This window comes from Aquila chrysaetos, chromosome 17, assembly GCF_900496995.4.
Source record: "Aquila chrysaetos chrysaetos chromosome 17, bAquChr1.4, whole genome shotgun sequence".
In the NCBI taxonomy this organism is placed as follows: domain Eukaryota; kingdom Metazoa; phylum Chordata; class Aves; order Accipitriformes; family Accipitridae; genus Aquila; species Aquila chrysaetos.
This window is the reverse complement of record NC_044020.1, coordinates 16483277-16510526: the sequence shown is the minus strand read 5'-3', so window position 1 is coordinate 16510526 and position 27250 is coordinate 16483277. Positions and strand designations below refer to the sequence as shown.

At 39.5% G+C, this 27250-nt stretch overlaps 1 protein-coding gene across 1 annotated transcript in view; it reads right to left on the bottom strand.

The window, feature by feature from the left end:
* The window catches only part of PIK3C2G (phosphatidylinositol-4-phosphate 3-kinase catalytic subunit type 2 gamma), a 210224-nt gene that overhangs the window by 12926 nt on the left and 170048 nt on the right, over positions 1-27250 (bottom strand). Inside the window, exons 29-31 of the mRNA XM_030041510.2 lie at positions 25626-25734; positions 17235-17310; positions 9699-9793 (exon numbers count right to left, since the gene is read on the bottom strand). Of these exons, the coding sequence (XP_029897370.1) occupies positions 9699-9793; positions 17235-17310; positions 25626-25734 (280 nt within the window). The remainder of the gene's footprint in view (positions 1-9698; positions 9794-17234; positions 17311-25625; positions 25735-27250) is intronic.

Here is a 27250-nt window from a genome sequence, read left to right as displayed (position 1 = left end):
AGATTAATAAGATACATAAACCTTCAGGACAAATGGGATTGCTGTGTGAACGGGCACTGGTGGTGTTACTTCATAAATCCTAAGATGGGACAGATGACCCTTCCTTTTATTTCCTTTAAGCTTTGCATATCCCAAGGCACTGAACACCTCTATTCTACTCTGCTACCAAGCTTTTAGTTTTGCTTTCACAAAATATTTTTAAATTACTTCAAAGCAAATTAAAAATAAAATCACATTTGCAGTAATTAAATAATAATTACAAAAGAAGATAATCCACTATATTGCTATGCTGCACCCTGCACTGTCTGCTATTGGCAAGACAAAACAGAAAAGCAATTGGCAAAAAGTGATGGCACAAATAAGGTATTTTTTCCCAAACAACTGCTTGTTTCACCTAAAATTTGAAAACATTTAACTGCTTCTCTGCAAGATAAGTTTGTCCAATGTATGTACATTGGGTATGTACATAAACAGAGAAGACACACTGTGATGGAGGTCACTGACACAGAGGTCAATGGCAAAGCAACAAAAAAAGAAATGAACTTGATCTCAATTTAATGTAGGGAAATAAAAAGATGTGTTGTTTCAGAACAACATATATTTTGTTTCAGGGAAGTTCTAGAAAGCATTTTTTGAGCAGGCATTTTCTACCTTTCAGAAATCTGGTAGTGTCAGTGGAGCAAGCCTCCAGATAGCTTTGTCGTTTACTATGACAAAAATGCAAAGGTACTCTATCTGCATTATCGATTTGAATCTCCAAATACAGCTTATGCACTTTGTGCAGTCCAATACCTTCAACAACCTCATCAACCTGCCTGTTCTGCACGCAGCTTGTCAGTGCACCAAATGGGCAAACAGTGTCTAATGTGGGTGCTGTTAATTCAAGGAAAAACAGTGCTTTTGTCACTGTAGTTTCTTCCAGCCCTTTCTCTCCCAAGTGAAATAAGGCTTTTTGGCAAAAAAAAAAAAAAGCAGGTTTACTGGTTTGGCTTTGTAGTAGAGTAGCAAGGACTTGTGCAGTCTAGCTGTTAATAAAAGATTATGTGCTGCATTCCTAATGGGGAGAACTACACTGGCAAAAATATGGTCCAGTGCTGTCCTGAGTCACAAAATCTCTAAAGAGTGAACCAACCAACACTCTCCAAGGTGTCCTGTCTGTCAAATGGGAAAAACTAACCCTCAGTCACTGAGATGGAAGGAAAGCGTCACAGCTAACACCCTGCAACACACACACCAGTTCTGGGCTAAATGTCAAGGTGTTGACCTATCCTGGGGCACATGTGCGGTAGGTATGTAAGTTCCTAGGAAAGTCTAAGCAGATCTCTGTAATGCTGTAAAGGAGGGAAGCCAGAAAAAGATTCAACTCATCATATTGTGGACATCTCCTGGCTTTGCTTGGTTAAATTGCCCACACATTGGTGTCTGGCACCATTTGAGACGCAGAAGATGCTTAAGATAACTGCATAAACTGTCAGACGTGACACAGGTCTTACCTGAGGTCATCCTTTTCTGCAGTGGCATCTGGAGGCCAGGTGGAACGTGTTAGATCATCTCCTATATGTTTAGGAAAATGAGTTGGGACTTAAGTCTCCACTGATTGAAATGGGAGCTTGAGCATCTACACTAGGATCCAGTTTCTAAAATACTGCTGCTTCACGTCACCTCAGATGACAAAAGGTGTGTATGGAGTTGGAAATATGACATAGGCTTTATGGGAAACTGGCACCATTCTGGAGTGGTCATTAGAAGTCAAGGAAGATACTTCATGGTATTCAAAATAGCCATGATCAGGCAACAGAATGCCATCACATCTTATATGTATGCATCTTAGTTCCAAACTGAATCCCACTCCAATTAGGCCAACGCATACAGGCAGTGGGATTTTTGAAATGAACAAGTATTATTTGTTAAATATTTAACAAAACCAGGTGTGGGTTTTTTTTCTCATGAGGAGAAAGACAGTTCTGGGAAACGGGCTGGATCCCAAAAGTTTCAGGGCTTCCTAAGAACTACATAAAATGCTTCTGATCTGCTTCAGTGATTTGAGAGGAAAGCCCATCTAACTGCTTAAAGGAAGTAAATAAAATGAAAGCTGGCCTGTGATACCCAGAACGTCACGAGGGTTTCTTTTCCAAGCCTTTATTTCTATAGAGCTCTGAAACCAGAATCGAACACTTTGAGAAAGGTGAAGAAAGGAACTGACATGTAGCTTTGATGCCCTGTTTAAAAAGAGTAATTTACTGCCTTGATGATCCAGAAAAAGTTGTGTATTAGAATAGACGCAATCCCAAATGAAATAAGGAAGAGTCTCTACAACCATGTGACTATAACTGTCAGGTAAAACAGGCTCTTGCCTTTTACTGGGCATCAGCAGTAGCAGAAAAGGAGGGCTAGAATTTAGCCCCAGCAAGTAGTGACAGAGCTTTGTGTGCGTTTACTACTGTTTCTGAATTAACAACAAAGAAAAAGATGTCTTAGAAATGGTTTGTGTCCCTACCCAGCTCACTCAAAGCTTAAGTCTAGCTCCTGAGCTCTAACACCCTTCAGATAACTTCACCAATGCTCAGGATTAGATTACTGGGTGCTCCACATAGCACCATGTGGGTATAAAAGAGTTACCAAGGCTGCAAATATAATATAAAAGAAGGTAACTGTAGAACCAGAAGTGCAAATATATTAAATGTACAACTCCCAGTAAAAGATTTGAGTAAGAATCACATAGAAGTTTTTTTTCCAAAAGAGAAGACTGTGACAAGTTATGTTCTAGGTTCCTGAACCACATGCTGTATTACTATCTTTAAGTCATTTAAACTCCACTTTTTTGCACAGATGAAAGAACTCAAGGTTCAGTCATGCTTTGAAATTGTATTATTCTATGGATAAGCAATGTTGGTGCAGGGCATAGAATGCAGAGAGCCGATTTCATAAACAAGTCTCTGAAGCTTTTATTCCAGAATTACCACCAAGCCTGTAAAGAAGCTGAATTTGATTGCTTTCAACCCTGTATTATTCTTATGCTTGGAACATTTAATTTTCAGATTAATATTTAGTCACAAAGTCTATGACACTGGCTGAGATAAGACTGATCTAGTTTGGACCCTTAGAAATATAGATCCCAGAATGTCTTCTCTCTTGAATAAAGCACAGGGGGAAACAAATAATTAAGATAAATCCCCATTTTGCTTTTCTTTTGAAATCACTCAGGTGTAACACCATTGCTGCCTTTTAGAGGGTATGAAAGAAAATTAGCCTTTGAGAAAAGAGACACAAGCAAATGCTGTTGTTCTGTTTCTATCTTTTTGTCACATACATATTCTTTCCTCTCCTTGCCTAGGCATGGATAGTAAATGTATATAAAAATGCAGAAAGAAATAGTGACACTGTTACCTGTGTTTTCACCATGCACTATTTTTCTTCTCAATTTCTTAATTGGTTAAAAAAAGCCTGTATATGTCTGATCCAGACTATTTTTAATTTCTCAAATTGTACAGAGCTCCCTCTACTTTTCTTTAGACTATTCTACAGCTTGCCATCTCCCTTTGTAAGACAGCATTTCATTATATGATGCATGCAATTTATGCTCCTTAATTACCTCTCATTACTTCTACTCATGTTCTCGCTCAATGTCCTGAATAATTCCTCTTGAACCTTGCTGTCTTCTCCCTTAAATATTTGCACAATTGACTTGTGTCCTTGTTAGTCTGTTCTTAACTAAGTTAAGTTTTAGTAACAATAAATCACTCCTGAAGAATCAATCACTCCCAAGCAACCCTACTGAGAACTGTTCTTTGAACTTGTATTCTAGTTTTAAAAAAACATCCTGAGAGAAATATTTCACTATCAAAGCCTTATAAAGATGAACTACTTTCTTTCTGCACCATGACACCAGGATCTGGCCTTTCTCATTGGCATCTCTCATAGCAACCTCACGTCTCCCTATTTGCTTGTTTTATCTTCACATTACTGTAGGATATAGATCTATACCTCCCTGAGGAAATACCTCTCATTTGTCCAAGCTGGTTGTAGGGTTCTGGAAATTACTTTTATTCTCTTGATCTTGCTCTGTCTCCACTATTGGTTTTAATGTTTTCTTCATTTGCAATCAGTGGCAAATTTAATTTATATTCACCTTCATCTCCCAGATCACTCATATTATTAAACAGAGCTCACTGTTTGTTGTTGTTGGGGTTTTTTGTTGTTTTTTTTTTCTTATTCAACACATATCAGCTATGTAGGGAATTACTTAAAAATTAGCAGTTAGAATTTAGAGCTGAGGCAGTACTGTGACTGTGACAGATTAAAGGGTTTAACAAGAAATAATAACACAACTTTCTGTACAACATATTTGTCAAACACCTTTCATAACAAATATGTTAGAATCCAACAGTAATCCCTGTGCCACAAGAACAGACCTCATCTCTTCCCAATTTAAACTACTGCTGAGTAGTAGTACCCTTTGTTTATAGGTGTTCAGCTAATTTTCAGTCCAAAAGAGAACATAGTCTAAGCTAATTTCCATTCATTTTTAAAGTAAAGGCATTCTTTATAAGCTAGAGTTCATATGAGAGCTTTCTTTCCATGGCTTTTTATTCTGTTTTTCTGTGCCAGTCTAGGGAGAACTCCATCTGAATGTGCTACCTCCCTCCATCAGCCAAGCTGCTGATTTCATTCTGTCACCAGTACTTTCTGAGTAACTTTTGTTCAGCTCAGAGAGATTTTGTTCCACTTGTTTTCCATCCTTGGATGACTGACCAGGCTTGGCCTACCTATGCAACTTCTTCCCAATCCCTGTTGGCTGATCCATGGGCTGCAGTAAAGAAAGCAGGATACATTCATAATATTCTGAAAGGATAATGTGGCTTTTTATTTAATTGGCAAGCATTGCGTTGCTGGCAGGTAATATATTTTCCATTTAAATCTATATAATGATATTCATAAAGTGTAAAAGTTAGTGGGCCCATGAGAGGAACAATGGGAACCAACTAGGACTGAGCAAAATTCCCCCCTCCCTTACCCATGGCAAGCTAGAGACAAAACCCAGCAAAGGGAGGGGAGCATCTACCTGTACTGTACGTGGGAACTTCCCTACAGCCGTGCACCTGCAGGCTTAGAAACAGATTTCATGCCTGTGGTTTAGGGAAAGCTTGGCTCTCACCTTTCTTCCCAAAGCATTTAAGCCATCACATCTCACAAACGTTTTTGGACGCAATTTGTACTCGGATGGTGTAGGACATGAAATGGAAAGAGGCTGGATGTCTGTGTAAGCCTAAAGCTACTTACTAATTCGTCACCCACATATCAGCTATCCCAGAATCATTAATCACCAAGAGTGGTACATGACAGCTTCAGAGCTTTTATAAAAGGAAAGCTGGAAGTAGTTTTGGAAAGTACTGTAGGAGTTTTTCTTCCAGCCAATTTTCCCCCTGTAAAATTGGTTCTGAATTCATCACCCACACACGCTTTCCTGAATTCTAGTAACATTTTACATTTATTGGCATGAAGTTCAGGCTAAGTTGGCTTTGTTTCTCCTCCCCACTACCCCTCAGGAGTTATTCTGTCCACAAGAAGTAATGGTCAAAAATGTTTAGCAGAGAGGATTGAAAGTTTAGCTGCTTATCTAGAAAAACAGGGCATGCCTGAAGTCATGGCAATGAAGTCAGCAGACAAAGCAGACTTCCTTCTGAGCCAACACTGAACCACTGTTCCCTTCTGGTTCTCTGAGAAGCAGGAAAAGAAATATATTAGCCAGCCTTTTCTGAACTTCAGAAATGGCTACTTCTCTTGCCTCTGGTGTCTTTTTGAACAGACGAGCAAGCCCAGCAGCGCAGCAGTAGGTAGCCTGGCTGTTTCTGGCTGTGCAGTACTAAGCTAGCCCGTAGAATGCTCTGTGTAAGATCTGGTGTGGTCGTGATATCCCCCATTCTCTGTGTTGGTTAACACAGATGAATGGTACTGGACTTGAGCATTTCAAGTTCAAAAGCTGCGTGTCTTTCAGTTTTCATAAATTCACCTCCACAGCTTCTACACGGATCTAGGAGCCTTACATTTTTAAGGTGGACTCTCGGGCTTTCTTCCTAGCACTACCCCATGCTCCTGTTCCTGCCTGCTGCTGTTTTTTGGCATATTGTGCTGCCACAACCGGACTGTTTTTGTTCTTAGCTAACAAGTCCTTTCACATGCCAAAACAAACCTCCCCCAGGGTTCCTGTATCTTCCTTCTAAGACCACTTGGTGTACTTTGCCAGCTACTGCGCTCTTGTGTTTGTAGAATAAGCCTGCCCTGTCTCATCCCCTCTTGCTGCCATGTCCTCCATGACTTAAAGCTCTCTCCATATAACCTCTCCAGCATTCATCCCTCCACAAAGGTTTCCTTCTAGCCCAGCTTCACTATTATTAAGGCAATATTGCCTTTTCTGCCTATGCATAAAGTGCCCAGTGTTGCACTGTCTGCATTTGAGTGGAGCAAGTAATGCCCCAAGAGGCTGACTTAAAATTATACACTATGTATATTCAGAAAACTGCATTTTATTAGCATCAAGGCTTTTGTGTCTTTGAAAATTGGATTTAAAGTTTTTTTCTTCAGCAGTCACAGTGATGCCATTCAAATCATAAGTAGAAGTAGTGAGTCTGATGTGAGTCACCTGACTTATGGAATCTCAGGATTCAAATAAAACTATGAATTGCTGAGAAAAATTTTGAGACTGAAACATTGTTAGTATCTTATAAATATCTATTTAACAGAACTCATCTTCATTGTGCACGCACAGTCTTAAACCACAGACAACCATTTGCAACCAGTCTTACATCTCTCTGTTCAAACAGTTTCTCTGTCTGCATTGCTGGTCTAGATGCAAGTATTTTCTCAGTGAAAAAACATAGCTTGTGCTCTACACAAGGTTATATTAGATTAATGGTCCTTTCCAGTTGCAAAATCTGTAAGACTTTTGTCCATTGTTGGTCTTTGAAGCAATTTTGATAGAGTTTTCTCCAAGCAGGACTGGCTTTCGTAACACTTGACTGAAATATTGGTGAGAGGACAACCTGAAGCAGATCTAGGGATGACTGACTTGTACATCTGCAGCAGATTTGGCACATGTGGATGCATCAGATCAAAAGTACCTGTACTGTGGAGTCCATGCATGCACCCAGATAAGACAGTCCTCCGGCAAGTCTGCACCAGACCAATGCTCTCTCAACTGCTATAGCGTTTTTTGTCTATGACATCGCACATGAATGGGGTTAGCTTCATGAAAAACACCTGCAAAGCTATAGCATTGCACTATTTTGACTTTGTCCTTTAAAAAAAACTATGTGACACTTGACAATGGCTATAAACAGCACCATCTCCTTAGGGATTCTCTTGTGCATTGTATATTAATATAGGATTTGCAGGCAGGATCTAGGTCTCCTATTAAAACCCCTAGAAGTAAATCCACACAAATACTAAATAAAATTTATTTACATGGATCAAAAGTCTCTATCACAATTCCTGTCAGTTTTGTGAAGCTACATTTGGGATTAATTTGACCCACTACAATTATTTTCACATCTGAACACATCATAAAATCTCTATAAAGAGATAAATTAAATGGGGAAGAGCAACACAAAAATTATTTACTATAAATTATGAAATAAAACAAGATGGCAGAGTAATCGCTGCACAGATGAACCACTAAAGTATAATTAGTGAGACTCAGCAAAAGACTGAATATACCTGAAATAGCTTTAACATGTCTTGAATAAGATATGATCTTGGCATACTTTTAAAACTCCTGTTCAGCTCAACTGGAAAAAAAAAAAAAAAAAAAAAAAAAAAAAGCAAAGGAAAGGAAAAAGAAAAGAGAGCATGTCAGAGAGATTGATCTATATGACTGAAAAGCTGGGAAGATTATTAATGGGATAAAGAACCTTTCTGTTACAAGTTACTAGTCTGAAGGCGGTCCAGTATTACAGTACCCCAAAGCACTACTATTTCATATTTCAGATCAGATGATGATGGATGGATGGCCAGATGGAAGGAAGGAATCAGAAGCCCAGGATTTAAAAACGTGATTGCCTAAGTTAGGCTGCTAAAACAATGACCTTATTTTCAAGTTATGAATCATTGCTAGTCTTACTGAATTGGACTCCTAAGACTTCTCTGCAAACTCACTAAAATGAATTTAAGTCACCTACTTTCAGAAGCTAAACAATAACTTAAAGTTGTATTGTCCCTTCCCATACTGAAGTGAACTGAACCCTGGATTTAATTTTTGCTATAGACAGCTATCTATGTCATAATTTATTTTCATTTAATTAAATGGCTGGAACTTTCTAAGTTAAAGAACACTGTTAGGACCCTATACCTTACAAATGATGGAAACAAGGAGAAAGACTGTTTCTAACATCTGTAGCTCTGCTTGTGTGCATCTCCACATCACTTGCCTGAACTCACAATGACATCACCAGCATGGCAATCACTTCAATATGCCCCTCCTACCAACTAGAACTCCACAAGAACTCAAGTCACTTAGCTTTAAAAAGCACAATAGAAAAAAGAAAGAGTGTCTTATACTATATCCTGAAGGTAAAGTTCGTATAAATTGGACTTGTCGGCAGAGGCTGATCTCACCTGTCAAGGTGGCACACAGGAAACAAAAGTCTCAGAACAGAGACTTATTGGATGTTATAGACCAAAATGAACGTGCTTGAATTGCAAATCAGAAGCCAGAGAGGCCAACAGAGAACAGTTGGAGCTACGTAAGCCTCATGTGTCTCATACAACTAATTAAACATTCATCCTCATTTTATTACTGGCTGGTGCTCACGTAAGCTCCTCAGTTTGGCCCCTTTTAGAGAAAGCGATTGCAATTCAGTTTGGGATGGAGGCAGCATCAGTGTATGCAATGAGAACCTGCAACAGTTAATAAATGCTCTAATCTCCTAGCTAAACAAAGATAGTGAAGGATCTCTTTGCCACAGCCATCACTTGAGACTTGAGCAATTGGGAATTCAAAAGCACATCTAGACGGCCGAACTCATTATGAAACAGCAGACACACTGCTTCAGCCGAGAGATCGCACGCGGCACCAGCTAGATCTCTCAAGATATCCTCATCAGCCAGTTTCACCTGTCTCGTGCTGCAGGAGCACTGCCAGCTTCCCCCTCGCATAGTCTGGCTCCAGAAAGGCACAGCGTTTACCACTTAGCCTTGTGACAGAGAGCGTGTTACAAAGCTGAGCATCACCCCACTAAATGACATTGCTTCTTAAAATACACCACTGCTCCCTCTGCCGAGCTCTTCCCTGTTCATAGACCAGTCATGCCGGACTTGAAAGAAATGTACGGATAAGCAATCAGTAGCGCCAGGCTGACTTCCTACAAAAAGTCATGTCGCTGCATGATGCCTTATGTCTGACTGGTATCAAAATGCGTCAGCTGAAAGGGCCAGAACAGTCATCGAAATTGGTTTTTTATATGGCCTGGAAAAGGCCATTACCAACCATTACGGAAATCCAGTTTCTGTATCTGTCCCATACCTGTAACCATAGTGAGCGAGCTCAAAGGAAGAAAGCAAATGTTAAATGGTGACAGAACAGCATCGTTGTTATTTTGAGTTAAAATTAGTTATCCCAGAAAGGGTGTTTGAGGATTAATGTTTTCACAGTACTCTGCAAATGCAAGGACTTAGGAGTTATAGATTATGATAAAAATACTCACAATATTCTTCATGTGTTTCAACATTATGGTCAGACGGGTGCTCTCGTAGGATATGACTAATTGTACTCCAGGCTTATGATCAGTTGACTGAGGACCTAAAAAAGGCCGGATAGTTTGATTTTTAGTTAACAGCTCAGTGGAAGTACCTCTGTAAAGTATTGCAGTACACATGAACTATTATATAAAAAGAACCTATTGCACTCTTAAACCAGGGATGAAATTAGAAAACACAGATAAGGAGTGTGATGGCAGAAAGTGGTCTGACATGTAGTGCTCATTTTCTTTCCTGTTTATACACTGACAGTGAGATTTTTTGTTTGCTAATTGCCATCAATCTGAATTTCAGTGGGAAATTTATGCTTGAGTAACAAATAATTGGGGTTTTTTTTGGCAATCATTGATGACACTAGTCAGTATTGTTGCAATTCTTCTGTCTGGTTAAAAACATTGAAATTTTTTTTTTCCCAGTTCCCAGCAGAAAGAAAAAAAAAAGAAAAAAAAGAACAAGTTTCCAGACCAGTTCCAAAACAACTGTTACAGAAACAACATCTATATCTGTCATATATAAATTCTCCCTTCCTCATTCTGTATTTTTCCCGTTCCAGGCTGATTTTCATGCAACCCATTGCTTTCATAGATTTTTCTGCTAAGATGCATTTACAGAGTTTGATTCCATTTCCACTAGGAAAAAAAAAAAAAACATTTTTCAGTTTCCAGGCAAGAAGGATCAGTCTCATAATGTGGAAGAAATGACTAAGCATATCCTATTCCTTCTTTCTGCTGGAGGCATTGAGCCAGCTGTCTTCACTGCCAAAAAGGTGTGTCCTTGAAGTTGGGTAAGTAATGTGGCTTACCTGCCCCCCAGAGACAGCAGAGAAAATACAGATGGCTTTTACCACAGTATACTAGGTGAACACAACCTCCGCTCAGTATCTATCTGACCTTCTCATTTTGCAGCGTTAAGCCTGAGCAGGGCAGACATGAGCCATTTTGCACCACTTGGTCTGAGACCCGGGGTTCTCCCCACGTGCTCATCATCAAAGACAGTCCTAACACTGCCTGGGTGAACTAGCCTGGTTTTACTTGTGCAAACAGGGCTTCACGTAATTAGACCAAAGCTGTATTACAATCCTTATCATATTTGTACTATACTTGGAAAAAGAAGAACTCAGTTCTGCTAACCTTACAACAAAATAGTCATCTCTCATGAGCTGGGCTCTGTTCTGCCCGCCTCCCTGTTAAAGAAGTAGCTGACCTTGACACCTCAGACAGAAAAGTCCTGCTCCCCCGCAAGCACACTGGGATCTGTCACTGACACACCAGCCTTAAACCTACCGCAGGGTGACATAATGACAAAACAATATAGCCACAATTCATTCTTTAAATAGAAACGTATCTTTTAAGAAGCGGAAGGAATGAGAAAGGATGATGAGAATGAAAGTACTACCATCACACGCAAGGGTTACGCACTAGCAAGAAGAGGCTTTTTAGAGAGTATCAGGACTGCTCATCCTCAATAGCAGGCAGGATTCCCGCATCTTCCTTTCAGCCTCAGCAGACACCTGTGCGCTCTGTCGCACTCTTGCTCTCTCTTTTCCACATGTGCACCAGAGCTCTTACAGCCAGGGTTGTAAAAGCAAGAAATCAAACTCCCTCTACTCAGCCTTTACGCTGTTGCTCAGCAGAGGAGGCAGCAGAGGGGAAGTTATAATGAATAAGCCACATTGGCTGTGTTTTTCTGAAGAACCCAAATGTGTAACCTCTGGAGTGAACAGAGGCTAAAATAACCGCTAAGCAGATAGAATTACAGTGGTGTCATGTACTACTGACAGCCAGAGAGCTAGTGCAATTGCCATTTATCCTAAGGAAAGGAATTCAAATGAATTAAAAATAACACAGTGTGTACATACAACTGCCATAATATAATTCTTCCAAGCAGCCTGGATATCAACACTTCTGAGATTCTGATGTTTGGGCTGGAATTTTAGAATATGAATCCATCTCCCATTTCTTCCCTTTAGAGACCAAAAAAATACATTTTTAATCACACCCTAATTAGAGAAGGGCCTGAAACTGACTCTTGAAGAATTGAAATCTTATGAAGAAATCACTAAGCTGGGACTTAGAAGACCGAGGTGCAGTTCTTCATTTGTTATTCTCCTTTACGAACTTTGACAAATCATTTAGCCAGACTGTACCTTATTTCATTTCTTGTTGAATGCAAATAAGGACAGGGGATGAATACTCCGTGAACCATTCCATGCTGAGTTCTTTCCAGGGTAACAAAAAGCCCACAAAAATCGGTTCTTCCCCCCCCCCCCACAAAGCCACTTTACCATATTTTTTTTATGTTGTGGGGCCTTTTTCTTTTATGTCGCAACAGGGAAGGTAGAATCCTAGAGCTTTAAAGACAGTGTAATACAAGGGGAGTTGTGTTTTAACATAAGGGCACAATTTACTTGTGGGCCTCTGTTAATTTTGTGAATTATAGTGGGTCATCCTGAGTGGTTCAGCAAGAGCAACAAATTTCAGAGGCTAAATTACATCACTAGAGTTCAGCTGAACACAGTGCCTTTTCTCTCCTACCAGCATTACCGGGGCTTTTTTCTGCATTACTTTTATAGTGTAAGTGCTTATATTGAGTTGAGGAATTTCTCTGTGGGAGTTGGCATTTTCATTTATAAAAACCCAAATGTAAATAAGTTTCTAACCAAGCTGAAAATAATGAAAAACATGGGAGAGGAAACTGCATTTCTAATTGAGTATGTAAAATGAAGTCTGAAACAGACACTATGGGCACAGCTATTACTAAAATATTTGCTCTTACTATGTAATAAATTGAGCAGTAATGGAAAAAATCAAAAAAATAAAAGGAAAGTAAAGAAAAAAACCAACAGTGCAGGGAATCTGATAAACAAGGAAGAAACTTCTATCGCTTATATTTCATAACTAAGGGCAGTTACTGTTAGCTACACTCAGCTGTTATATTTTAGGTTTTCCCAGATTCAGTGCTAAATCATAGTCTCTTTGAAGTCTAAGTGATTTTAGCTTCAAATGATAATAAAATACACATACAGTAATTACTTCCAGTTTATCCAGGTTGGGCAGATGGACTTGAGCTCAGGCCCTGCATTTTTAGGAACTGTCATGCTCTACTTGCACTCTGTTATAGGCAAAGACCAAATGCTGTCTGTTGTAGATACAGGACAAAGCTCCGCTGACTTCAGCTGAAGCAAGATTTCCCTCCCAGGGATTGATTCTTCGTTCACTGGCGTCAATGCAAAAGCTGTCAAATACCAAACGAGGACCCTGGAGTGCTCGTAGTGTTTTTTTATATGACTTGTGCCTGTGCGTCCCAGCACTCTGCAGTGGAAGTCAGCCACCAATCCCCTTTTGCAGAAAAACAAACAGTGCCAGTTTATAATCTCTTTCATCAAGGACAATAACACTAGAAAACTGTGGGCCCTTTTTCTTTTTGAATGAAAAAATTAAGGCAATTAGCATTCAAATCTGTACCGAAGGTGGAATGATCTTCAGAGTAGCCCAGTATGCAGTTCTTTATCTAGATTGTCTTTTCTAGCATGTCAGAGAACTACCAGCTCTATATTCTGTCATTTGTGCAATGTTTTCATCAGCAGCATTTTAAAACAAGCTCTGCATTACGCTTTGCACAACGCGTGAGAAATATAAACAGCAAGGAAGATGCTATACAGAAGACTGACAAAATCAATAGGGAAACTATAATTTAATAATACATTGCATTTCACACCTGGACTGCAAAGCAATGTGAAAACACTAATTAACTAAGTGTCACAGCACTACCGTTAGGGAGTTAAGAATTATTCTGTATTCTGCCCCCCTCAGATTTTTCTTAGACCTTTCTTCTTGTTGACAGCCTGTTTTGACATTTGGCACCAAAGGGTACTGGAACCTGTTTGGTTTTCCAGGGCCAGGGTTGAACGCCCCAAGCCAACCATCTGCCTGCTTTAGCTACAGCTTGGGTTTATGAGCCTCCAATGTACCCAAATGCAGATAGTCAGCTGTAAATACGTTAACTGACGATCGCACTGCTTTCATCCCACAAGCCAGCAAGAGGTGCTTGTGGCCAGCAAAACAGCCTAAATGCAACTAAAGTAGGAATGCAACTTGTGGCAAAAGCTTTACATTGAGAATGAGCAACTGCAGCAGATTGAAATGCTATGTAACATGAGCAAAATAGCCTACTCTTCTCAGAGACTATTCATGAGGACTGCAATTCTGCATGGAGAGGCATACCATATGATAGGCTTTTTGGAAAGCTTGGATCTTCCTTTAGAAGGACATAGAGCCAGTTTCTCTACCTCACTAAATGGACAGAAGCCCATTGAAATGCATGGAGCACTAATCAAATCAAACATGCTAGAACTAGGCCTGGGTTGTGCACTGTTATAACCAATAGCAAAGACTTCGTGATTTCATAACTTTGGCAAAACAGTCTGAATTATTAATATTTTCAGGAGATATAAACTCAAGAGAAGAAAAATAAACAAGATTGATATAAAAATGTTTTTGATAGATTTTCTTTCTTCCTTTTTTTAAAGGGCCTTTATAAAAAGCTGTCTGTGAAATCATTCCTGATATCTGCTCTCACTCCCTTGTAGTGAGCTTAGTTTAATGAAATGCTGACAATATTCAGTATAATTCAGAATTCACCCCACTGGGACTACTGAATCAGTATTCATGTCAAAGTAAATTTAGCACTGATTTTTAATCTCTTCATTGCTAGGAGCACAGTACGAATTCATAAATTTTAATTTTTATTTTACTTTAGTAAGTGTAATTACCTACAACACTTATAAATTAAAGCAGTCTGAGAGAAAGACGCTGTCTTGATCAAAATTCATAACCTGCTTCTATTGGGCATTCATTTTATTTTATATTGATCCTAACTAAGAGAAAGAGGATTTGCTTGTGTAAAGGCCGAGAGAGAAATCACCAGATTCATGGAAAGCTACAGCCCATATTAAACTTGAGTTATTCTTCAAAACAGGCGAAAGTTAAGGCCCTTATGAGCTCATAAAACAATAAAAGCTGCGGGGGAAGGATGTATTCTTTTCATGGAAATTGCCTTTCTCCTGCAGGCTCAGTGAACTTAATTCCTGCCCCAGACTGACTACAGCATTACCACAGGGCTTACTTTCAAATCAAGAGTGTTTCAGGGCACCCTCAGCAAGCAACAGCCTCCAGGGCCACTGTGCTCTTCCCAGCAACTCACTGTTTTTCCCAGCAACTTCCCAACCTGGCAGCTGGGCATGATCAGCCACCTCCTGCCTTAGCTACACTTGTGTCTTCGCCTTCTCGCAGGACAGATGATAATAAAGTGCAGAATGCCATGCAGCAAAAAATCTAAGTGAGCTAGGTAGGGTATGGCAGCAGCCTAACTCCAACAACGAGGGGCGAAGCATAGACTAACATATATGAAAATAATTTTCCAGGTGGGTAATTAGCACGTGCATGGCTGGTCTTCCTCTGATAGCTGAGCTAGCTCATTTACAGCTAAGCTCGCCTACTTCCCCAGTTCATTGCAATCGACTGTCGTCCAGGTGCATTCCCTTCCCTGCTGACAAGAAGCGGTGCCATACCCAGAGCGACTCAGCCCATTATTTTTGTTCTCTGTTTTTACGGAGTCTAAACTCTTTGGGTCCTAATTTGGACCTTGTGTGCTACTGGCATTCTATCAATAAATGAGAGTCATGAATTTTCTAGGCCAAAGGGAGGTGGGTTTTTTTTGTTTGTTTATTTTTTTTTTTCCTCCTGTGCTAAACAAAGGTTTTGCCCTGGGTCTAGAACTGAAGTGTCCAAACTTTAAAAGGCAGAGTTCCTGAGCAGGAAAAAATGAATCCCTCTGTAACCATAATGCTTGAGGCTAGAGACACATTAATCTCCTCTGACCACGTTGTGACCTTCACCTCCACTAACTGTATAGTGAACCAACAGATTGGGTTACCTGTCACACAGCTTTCATCAAACACCCACCAAACACATTCTTACCTCTGTTTCTTTATTCTCTTCTCTGATTTTGATGTCATTGACAACAAAAATAAAGGGTTTACCCTTCACACTGTATTGGCTCGGGACACCACTGTAGGAATTATGAGACTAATTTATTTCTCAGCTTTATTACAGACTCAGTTCATACTTTTGCGTAGGACTTTTACACCTAGATTCTCTGTAATAATTAGGCACCTAAATATTAGCAAAATGTCAAAATCCTTCTAAAGACCTGGGACTTTAACTCCTTTATGCCTCAGCTCACTCTCACACATCTGCATCTTTGGTTAGGATGCCTACCGAGCAAGGCAACCCACAGATCCAGAGCACATGTTACATTTGAACTCTGGTTTGGATTTTCTGTGACAAGATTTAGCCTTAGATATTCCTAACACCTAGGACATCTTTGCATTATCTCCTCATTCCTTTGTAAAAGTTAGAGCAACCATTAGTAATTTTCAATAGTCATAATGGATTTAATATGATAATGGCATGCCCTAATCAAATAAACTCTACACAGGGGGAATCTTCCAAAGGCTGAGAAGCCAGAAATGGGATTTATCTTGTTCTGATGGATTAAAAAAAACGGTCCCGGTAAAAGAGATAATGAAGCCTCTGTCTGCAGAGAGATTAAATTAATTTAATGGACATGCAAACTAAATATGCAGAGATACTTCCACTCCTTTCTGAAATGTGGAAAACTGGTGATCTTGGAAACTATCCTATCACTTGCAGAACATAACCAGCTGAATTGTTGTGGTGCAGAGTGCAGCTGCAGGCTTCTTTATGAGATTTTATTTTGCCTAAAAACTGACTATGGAAGATTACTTTCAGTGCAGAACCAGTGCAGTGGAAGACAATAAACATTCACAGTTTACATTTTATGGTTTATGCTTTGGCTCTTAATGCTGTAATACCAGAGATTAGATTAAATTAGGTGCTGGACAGAAGAGGGAAATGGGTTAAGTATTTAGATAGGCTAAGGGAACAATGCAGAATCTCATTTAGTAAGAAGTTAATTACCACTCACTATCATTAATAATGTATGGCTAGGCATTAACATAATGTTCTGTTATTTACCTGCTCCACTCATTGTGAAAACAACTTTAGAAGTCATCCCTAATTTTCTTCGCTTGTTCGAGCACACATTGTGCTTTGTCATGACTCAGATCCTTTCCTGCAGATTCTTCTCTAAAGATTTTGTTTTGTAAAACAAGAAACCTGCCACAGTTTGTGTAAATAAACTTTTACTTTGCATATAGGTATGTTTATTCAAAAAGAAATGAAAGAAGGCTGAGGAGAATATGTCAAAGTGAAAGAAAACTACAGGTCACATTACTAATACATTTTCAGAGACCTTGAGAAATCGGGAATTATTTGTTGGTATCTTTATATCTTAAAAAAAAAGCGCCACCTAAACACTTTAGACTCACCTTTGCATTATTATATTTAATATTGTTAAAGAAGTCCTTCTTCAAAAACAAATAAGATTGGTAATCCACGTACCTAAGGTCACGGATGATGAATCTTCTGCCAAGGTATTTTTGGACCAATTCAGGAAGAAGCTGAGTACAAACTCATTCTGAAAGAAAATAAAAATACTTTAGGGAATATCATATATTGTGCGCTGTTCCTTACATTATGCCCCTCCGAGCAGACCGCTGGTAGGTTTCTAACGTAAGTATTGGAGTTAGCAAAAAAGGGGAGCCTTTCCCCTCTGATCATGGGCAAGGAGCCCAGGGAATGATTTCTACTCAGGCACTGGGAAGACAGTGGTGCCCCTTACCACTGGCTCTGGGATGCCGCCTTAGTGCCTACCTGGCCCCTTTCTGTCAACACGCTTCCAAACAGCAACGTGCCACGTGGGCCATAGATTTGCATTCTTGCTTGATCTCCAGTGTCTCGAGATATGTATTAGCAGCTGCAACTACTTTTACAGAGCAGCCCATCTGTGAAACAAATGCAGGAGAATATCTTTACTGTGTATTGTGTAGTCAGCATGAAATTCGCCCTTGGCACAGGACCGACCCCAAGCATCCGACCTAATGTGCGCCTCCGTGAGGCTTAGATATTGTGCATACCTCCCTCACATGGTGGCTTAACGGACGCTCACACTGAAAAGCTCCATACAGTTAACTCCTACCAGAAACCAACGGGGGGTGAAAGGGATGATCATATTTCGCCATCCTGTTTAAAAGAGTAATCCACCTTATGTACTGCACTATAACTTTTATTTTTATGTACTGACCTGTACTGCTCTAGCGTACATATATAACAGGTAGTTACGTTCAGCTGTAGAGAATTAAAACAATAAACCAAATCCCCAGATTTGAGTATTGTGCAAGGCAATAAAAATGTGAATTCTGAAATGGACTCTTATGATTCTGAATCAAAGGTGGACAGTAACTGCATTTTATTAGCTTTTACATAAAGCTGTATTTCAGAATGGCCGTTCTTTAAGACGGTTAGAATTGCTACTTTCATACTGATGTTACTTGGACTGACACTGTAATGAATGGGTAGAACAAGAGACTTTTCAAATTCTAGCATTAAAATGTCACCATTGTTTTTTTTCAGGCCATGGAAAATAATGTGTCTCTTATCAGCAAGATGTACTTCATGTAGCATTTGTCTTGTTTCAATTTGACAAGATGTGGCAGGATTTGTGCAAGGGAAAAAGAAAAGGCAGGGTTTAGTGACAAGTGCAGATAGTAAGGAGTTAACATGTGGTTACAGCAGACAGAGGAACAAAATGTGTATGTTCAGCATAGAGATAAGATTTAGCAATCTGGATTTATTTTAGCAGTTGCCTTTTATTTTTCATTCTACTCTGGAGTTTTTCCTCCCACACTGATATTTTCTTTAAAAGAAAAATCAGGAAAAAAAAAAAAAAAAGGATAAACCAACAGAATTATTTTCCTTGAATAGAATGACAAATCCTTAAGGTATTAGCAGTGGACTTCCAATACACCTATCTGTTCTGAGCATGACTAATTATTCTCTCATCTCATGAAGACAGCTTACAGGGGAAAGCCCATACACCTGCTTCAGCTTTCAGTAGCTTTAAACAGCCAAGTTATTCCCTGTGGGACCTCCATTTGCTCTTTCAGCACAAGCCCCAAGTGTAGGAAATCTCAAGGGTTGAAAGAGTGTATTTTGGCAGCTCAGCCTTTATTTGACAGCATAAATAAGCAGAGAAACTTAAGTAGCCCTTCGAGTTCAAAGATCTTGGGAGAAGTGGGCAGGAATGGAAGGAAGGATACACTAACTGACTTGAAAGAGAAATAAAAAATCCCACACTGAGCAGCCTGGTGTTCTGCTTCCTCTCCACTTACTCTTTCTGCAATAAATGGAAATATATGAACAGAATGGTTTGTAAACAGGAGGTGCAAAGATTGTTTCAGGCGATAGTTCCAAGTTCTCATTTCTAAAGGAGACAACATTGAAAAAAAATGACGTTTGGTTTAAGTACAGAAGTGGAATTCGTGCAGATCTTACATCAGGCATGAACACGACAGGCAGGTACACTGCTGGTGCCACAGCACTGACTACAAACCTTTCCCTGTCCGTGTGTCCATTGTACTCAACAGGTATTGAAGCATGTGGGGAAGCAGCAAGACTCATACTGGCAAATGGAATGCAAAACCATAACTGAACAGGTCATGTTGCAGGGGCAGAGGTAGCAGCCTCTCCAGGGCAAAGTACATCAAAAGCATTGGAGAGATCTCCTACGTGTTTGTGGGAATAAGCATTTTGCAGACTGTTATTCATAAGACAGCGATTTCTCCCTGAACTGTGTTAATCTGCCTGCTGCAGGAGTCCACCACTTAGATTTCCACCAGCAAAGTGCGTTAAGCACCTTCTTAAGTTCACCCTTTGTCAGCAGACCACCAAAGCACATGCTGAACTTTCGGGTGATTGCTAAATCAATGGGACTTCAATCAACTGGGTTCCAGTCAGTGGGACTGAAGTGTATGCGTAGAGTCAAGCATGCATCTAATTACACTCCTAAATGGAAACAGGCACATCGGAGCTTTGAACATATGTATCATCAAAAGCACACTGTATTTCGGTGGATAGAGTCCACTTCTAAACAAGCAATTATTACAAATATGTGACCATAGGTGGGAATCTTAGAGACCCTGTGACAGTGTTGGCAGATAGGCAGGCACTGAGGATGACCACAACCACTCACCTCCCCTTTTTTCCTCTGGAAATCTTTAAAATGGTAAATGAAAATTCCCTAAAATACTGCCCATTTAGGGATTTTTAGGAAAGCCACCTATCATTTGTCTAACCATTCTTACCTAGTAAGACAACAATCTTTAATAGGTAACGTTGATATTTTTTCAGGTCACTCAATAACATTAGCCTATTGGGGAGCAGCCAGGTATGTATGGGTGCATCAGTGTTGGTCTGGCTAGAACTCACGCATGAGCTTTTTCCAGCCATTAATCTCAAAAGGGACAAATCCCACCTTCGTTTACACTAGGATACAACTGAAATAAGTAATTTCAGTGACACTGGGGGAGCTGGCAGAGCCCTGCACCACTGTAGCACGGTACAATTTGTCTACTGCTTTCCATCAGAGACTAACTAGAAAAGCACTCTGCTGTTAGATAAACACAGCCAGATTTAATTTCATTATAAAGAAAAGCAGCCTCCCCTCTGCTTTCAGCTTTCTTTTCAGCTGTGTTAGAGTAGATTTGGGGTCAGAGAACACCCATGCACCTGTTATACTTTAACAGGATGGAGAATCAGCAGGAAAGAAAAAAAGCCAGAAAAAGCTGACCTTGCTGCAGCTATTATAACTTCAGGAAAGGACAGCAGAAAAGAGAGGACTTTGAACCCTCCTCATTTTGGCTCCGCTGGATGCCTTGCTGCAGCACTACTGGAGTGGTGGGAGTTTAAGGGACCCACATACCTCAGGTGCACTTTGTACCACTGCATTATGTACCTCCGTACGGGCACTGTGGGAGCTATTTTCTCACCTCTGCAAATCCCAAGTAGTGCCAGTGAATAAAATACAAATGAAATATGGGAAGCTCTTATCAAACTTGATTATTTTTATAGTGTAAAACATTAAGTCACCCTAGAACAACACTGTGGTCCTGGTTTTCACTGTATGCTTCAAAATGAGTGAATGTAATTTACAATCTTTCCCATTTACATCCTCTTTAAAGCCCTTTTACACAGCCTATAAGTCACCATAAAGCTGTTTATAGAACCTATCCATTGCTGATACACTGTCACTGTTTGCTTAGCTGTTTGTACCAGGTTTATCTTTGGCCCCAAAGTCCCTAGTTAATTTGGACACTTAGAAAATTTTTATAGAGTCAAACCCCAACATGCTTCATTTCTTTTTACTGATTGGCCTACAGTGCACCTGCACTTACTATTATGTTTGCCAACCCCCTCCATCATGATAAACAAGCTCCCTCAAACATCCAAGCCCACTGAACTTGTACACAAAATCAATCTATGTGAAAGATGCGGGACAAATAACATGTTTATTTAAGGCTGCGTAGTATTGCGAGATCAGTAAATACATCTAGTGTCTGAGCTGTGTTATCAATAACAGTATCCACAAATTAAATGCCACCTCTTTTAAATGAGAGATAGGAAGATTATCCATAGAATGCCACTAGCTGGCTGATAGTATCAAATGCACACAGCTGCTATATAAAACATTGCTTTAGGTTCAGTTTTAGATTTTTCACTTGTAATGTCCAAGCCAGGTGCAAGTTGTCTTTTCAAGATAAGCATGAAGACATTCAGCTTTGTGAATGCTGCTGTTTGACACCAGGGCCCAGGGCAGACTAAATTAATGGAGCCTTACCTTGCTTTTGTGTCCCCAGGGAGAGTACAACCCTCCTACAAATACAGCAGTAAAATGACAAGCCACGAGGGCACCCTTAATTTATATGATATGTTATGAGATTTGGACTGCAATATCCATTCAGCCCATCGCTCAGATGGAGTTGAGTGAAATAGAGAAAAATGTAAAAGTGGTTAGCAGCAGCTGCCTTTTGTCACAGATTTGATTTATACTGTGATAATGTATATTTTTATCTTCCTCCATGTTACCAGCCTCCAATTTATTGTTTCTTGATGCTTCACCTCTTATTGGTGGCACCACTTGGTTGTTTTGCCATTTAATGAAGCAAAACTCCAGGAGTCTAAACATTGTTGAGTATGTTGCATTGCTGATCTAGAAGACCCATGCATTTCAACGCATGCAGCTGATGAACCAGCCAGCAATGGTGCAACTGGCACAAAACTAAATATTCTTATGGTGTGATTGCATATATTGCCACTGGTTTGGGAGGAGTAGAATGAAACTAAAAAAGGTGCTGAAACCTTTTTTTGATCCTGTCCTAAATGACTCAATATGACAATGAAGGTGCATCAACTTTTGCATTTTAGTGACTGATTTAATGAATATAGCTTGTTGTTCATGTATATAGCCTGGTGGTGTATTTACTTATAACCGAGTGTTAACCTGAATTTAGAAAAGCATTATTCTAGGCAACTCTTCAACAAAGGTCTATATATAAGGAAGTCAATGAATAAGGCTTATGCTCAAAGTAAACCACAGACTTAAAAAATGGGATGGGTGTGAGCACATTTAAGCATTTAAATTGGCCCAACAGTAAATATCTCCATCAGCTGATGTTTCTGCATTTACTGGATCTAATACTAAAATTCAGAGATAGAGAAAGGTGGCTTGAAGTTTCTATTCTTTAAAGAAGGGTTTAAAGAAACATTTAATTCCATTTGAGCTACAGTGCAAATGAGAAGGCAGCTGTTTTCCACCTCTCCTCCTTTGTTCAAACCACTTAGCAGAAAAGGTCAGTGACATTCTGACTTACTCTTAATTATAACACAATTTTCACAAACAGAACTTAATCGGGACTAAAAAGCATGCACTTAAGGCATGACTGAGGAAGGAAGTTGGATATAATTCAATGATTTCTTTATTTCTAGGATTTTTAATTACTTAATTGGTAGAACCAAGCATGTAGACAGTCCTGTGTGGATGGGACTAAACTTTTCAGAGCTTAAACCGGTGCCTAGTCAATCAGGGTAATGTGTTTACAGTGATAGCAAGGGTATTTTGTAATGAAATAAAAGCTCTTCTCTCCATTTCAGACAATACTCTAGCATACTGTACAGCTACAATATAGCTACGATACCGTACAGGTATGATTCAGCAGAAAAAAATGACTGTGTCAATAAAGTAAAGGGAACCCTGCTCTACAGGCATCTGCTCTTACAAGATTTCTTCACAAATTTCTGAATTAATTATTTATTCCTACATAGTTTTACTGTTTCATAAGAATGACAGTTTGGTAATCCTTGAGAACAGACAACTCACTAAATGGTTTTGGTCAGGCTTGCTAGCAATTTGAGAAAAAGGACAAATTTGACTGCAAAGTTGTCCAAGGCACAGACAAAATAATTGTATTTATTTTTATCAAGAAAGCCTCCTAGCTTGGCTTTCTGCTCAGAGTAAAACCAAGAAGACACCATGACACTTTTAAGAGTCACAGCAAAGGGAAAAGTAAAAAAGAAGCCTTTGGCTGGGAATACAAAGGAAATTACCCACTGACTGGTCTCCTTGTTCTAAGTGGGTCAGAACACATCAGTATTTTCTGAATTTCTCACATCTCCCAGCAGGAGAAGCATATTGAAGTAAAAATAATGATTCAATGTTTATAGAGTATCAATAACTTTAAAGGTTATCATCTAGAATTGCAGGTTAGCTGCATGGTGGTAAGCAAGATGATTTCCTCCATGCAATACCACTTTACAGTTGGAAACAATCCGCTCATTACTCTGTTTATTATCGTGCCCTCCAAGTCTAGCACACCAGTAGCTGTGCAGCCCTCTTAGGTGCAAAATTGTTTGCTTCTCCTCATGGTTCAGCATTATAAGCTGTACCAAACTGGAACGGTTTTCAGCAACTGCATAGTCCAGCAAGGCTGAATAGCCCCACTGGCCTGGTTCAGAGCCACCCCAGCATGGGTCCCCAAGCAGATCTGTCACAGTTCCCTCTGAATACGCTAGTCATGGTTGTGTCCCAGTGTCCCAGCAGCAGCGTGCTGGGAGAACTTACCCAGCTCCATGGGTGCGTGCTGCAGGGCCATAAAGGGAGCAGAAGAAGCATTAGGAAGCCCATTGCAAGGCAGCATGCTCTGGCTGATTACTAGCCCATTCACAGAGCAGGAGGGAGAAGAGAGCTTCTGTGCGTGACCGGGAAATGTTTTTATTACTATCCCAGGGCTTTAAGCAGTCTAATTTTTCAGACATAGATTAGGCTTCTACACAGCAGTGCTTGGCCCAAATTGAAAATCCATGTACCTTACAGCAGCCCAGAGCACAGCAGAAGATACAGAGCTCTTCATTTCTAGGTCACTGCCTTATATCAGTTTTTCCTCAACTGTGACCAAAAGGCACTAATGTAAAACAAACCCATGACCCTAATGTGAATGACAGAAATTGCACAACAATTAACCCCAACTTGTGCAGTTTATCTGGCAAGGTCAGTCAAGGGAGCCAAACACCCAAGTCAGCTGTCTGTACCAAATTAAGTGTAACTCTGTGACACAGATGTTACCAGTCCTCTTTGGAAATCTTCTCAATTTCAACTCAGGGCACAGAATTTTTGTTCATATTAATAAGAAAACTCCTGTTTGTTTTACATATAGACAATTTCCTCTTTAATCTCCATCACACAGTCACAGCTGGGAAAGATATATAGCTAGGCAGCAAACATTTTTCTCCTCCTGCAAGACGTTTGAAATTTTGGAGAAAAACCATCCTGTCATACCCTCTTTTGGCATCCTAGACTGTCTACGCTATTAAACTGAACTGGCCCCAGTTTGTGCTATGGCCCTGAGGCCATGGGACATGACATGGGTCACCTGGCAGAGGCCCAAGTTCTGCTAGAGAACGTGCCAACAGTGAGTGAAACAGCAGGGTCAATGCACGAGCTTGTGCCTTGGCTCCCTTGAATTTACTAGCCTCTACGTAAGCCTAGGATCTAATGTAAAACACTGTTTTTTCCTGTCTTACAGCTTTCTTGACAACGGCCGGTCTCTGGAAGATGCTCCTTTCTCTCAGACCCTGGTGTCACTATCAGTAATTGACCATTCAATTTCCAAAGTGACACAGAATAATGATTTAACGTTCTCCCAGGGTGCATGGAGCCTGTTAGTTGCTCTTAGCCCTGGCTTTTACGATGCTGAGCTGCAGAAGGCTTTGTCTTGGGCCAGACAATGAAGGGTCAGTGTTTGTTACTGTTTCAACTTTCCATTTTGAAACAGGAGAACATCAAATCTCAGAAAACAATAATGAATTAAAAAAAAAGGCAAACCACCAATTTCAATGGACACAATGTATCATTCTGATAATTTGAAACATTCTGGGTTTGGTCTTATGTTTGCAAAACAATTTCTTCTACACGTTAACTAAATTTTGAAATGAAGAGTATTTCTGGGCTGAAAGAATGGAGCTTTTCATTTAAAAACTGTCAAAATCACACTTTTCAATATTTCAAAACTTACTTCTTTTTTAGACATTACATTCCTCAGAACCTACTCCTTACTGTCAAATATTCAGTAAATCACTACTTTTGGATGGCAGCAAAGGAAGGAAAGTTTTTTTGAAAAATGCCATGCCAGGTCTAATAAACTATTTTTCAGTCATTCTTGTCTTTGTCGTAAGTTCTGATGAATGCTACAATGGCTCCATCTCAAAACGGCTCCATTAGAAAATGCGTCATTTATGTCTTTTTTTTTTTTTTTTAATGAGGCCATGGAAAGCTTCCTGAATCTTTTGGTACAATGCTACTAAAAGTCATATGCAAATAAAATAAATACTGGAAGTGCTCACATTAGCCAGTTTCCTGGATCCACTTAATAGCTGCTTCAGATAGAGATTCAAATCCTTCACTCTTTTATGTTCAAGATCTGTAAAAGGTAAATGCCATGAGGGGGGAAACCTGCAAAAGAAGAATATTTGTAAGTACTTGTACTGTATTTGCTGGAGATATTTCCAGCTCTACTTAACAGAAGAAAGTTACCACTTTCTAAGAGGTTTTGCAGGTAGGAGAAGGGTTGGGTACCGTGTCCAGAGGACTGTTTACCTTCTGACTCCGGTGGTTCTAATAATCTGCTGATATTCTGTTTCATACTGTACCCCTTTTTCTGTCTAAATCATTAATTAAAAAACCAACCAACGAACCAACCAACCAAACAAAACCCTAAAAGGCACTTATTTGCATTTTATGGTATCTAAATACCTCTAAAAAAATTGGCCCTTTATGATCCCAGGAAAACACTACCCTCCCCATTTTTTGCCCTGTGCAGAGCACAACAAATCTCAGCCCAGGGCTCATGCTATACAAACCCTTACCATAGAATATTGAATATCAAAGCCTTACAGCAACAACATGATATTTTATGAATATATCATTGCTTGCTTTTTTACCTCAGCTATTTAGAGTGTAGATAAGTTTTTCAGAGCAGGTCCCTGATCCCATATGTAATTTCAGACACCAGTATAATAAAAGCAATGTACGAAAGAAAATGATCATCACAATAACAAAATCAATCCCAACCAAAGCAATAACAATAATAATAGTAATAGTAATGTTCTTGCTGAATTTTTATTAAGATGAATTTCATTTTATTTTAGTAAATAAACCACATATGCATAGAATGGCCTTATGTCAATTTTCAAATGCTTTGGTGATGGAAAATGTCAAAACCCCACATTTTTCTTACTTGAATTATCTTTGCGTTTTAGAGACAACGCACATTAGATCAGTCAAAAGGTTAGATTTTTAACAATACACATAATCAATTTATATTAACCTTGCCCTGACAAGGACTATTTCTCTCTCAGGTTGAAGGAGCATTAGAAAAGCGATCTGTGCTAAATTGCATGTAATGGATTTTGTGATATGGATGGCTAATATTGGGATTCATAACTAATATTATGCTTTATATCCTCTAATCTATGTGATACAGAAAGGTAGAAGTTTTGATCTGGTTGTATTTCATGTTACACCACCACTGTAAATAGTTAACCATGTCTTGTTTACAAACCTATTTTTTTTCTGGTACCACCTTGTTTATCCAGTAGATCTCAAGAGATATCTGAAGGCTTCAGAGAAATCACTAAAGAGCCATCTAGCAGTGCAATACACTGAAAAGAGACACTTGGCCAGCCTTTTGAGAGGCAACTGTGTAATACTGTGAGGAAAAACTCAGCACTGGTATAAATTAGTCTGCAATTAAACCAGCAAGGGGCCAGGATGATAGCAGCATATTGTATGTATGTATGACCTTTTGATTATTTTTGCCTATAGCACTGAAAGATCAGGGCTCAGTTAAGGTGCTGTACAAATGAACAGTAAGAGGCGATTCTTGCCTCACAAATTACAGTGGCAGGACACATAATGAGGCGGGGGAAGTGATATGATCCAGGATCATGACATATATGAGCTGCACAGA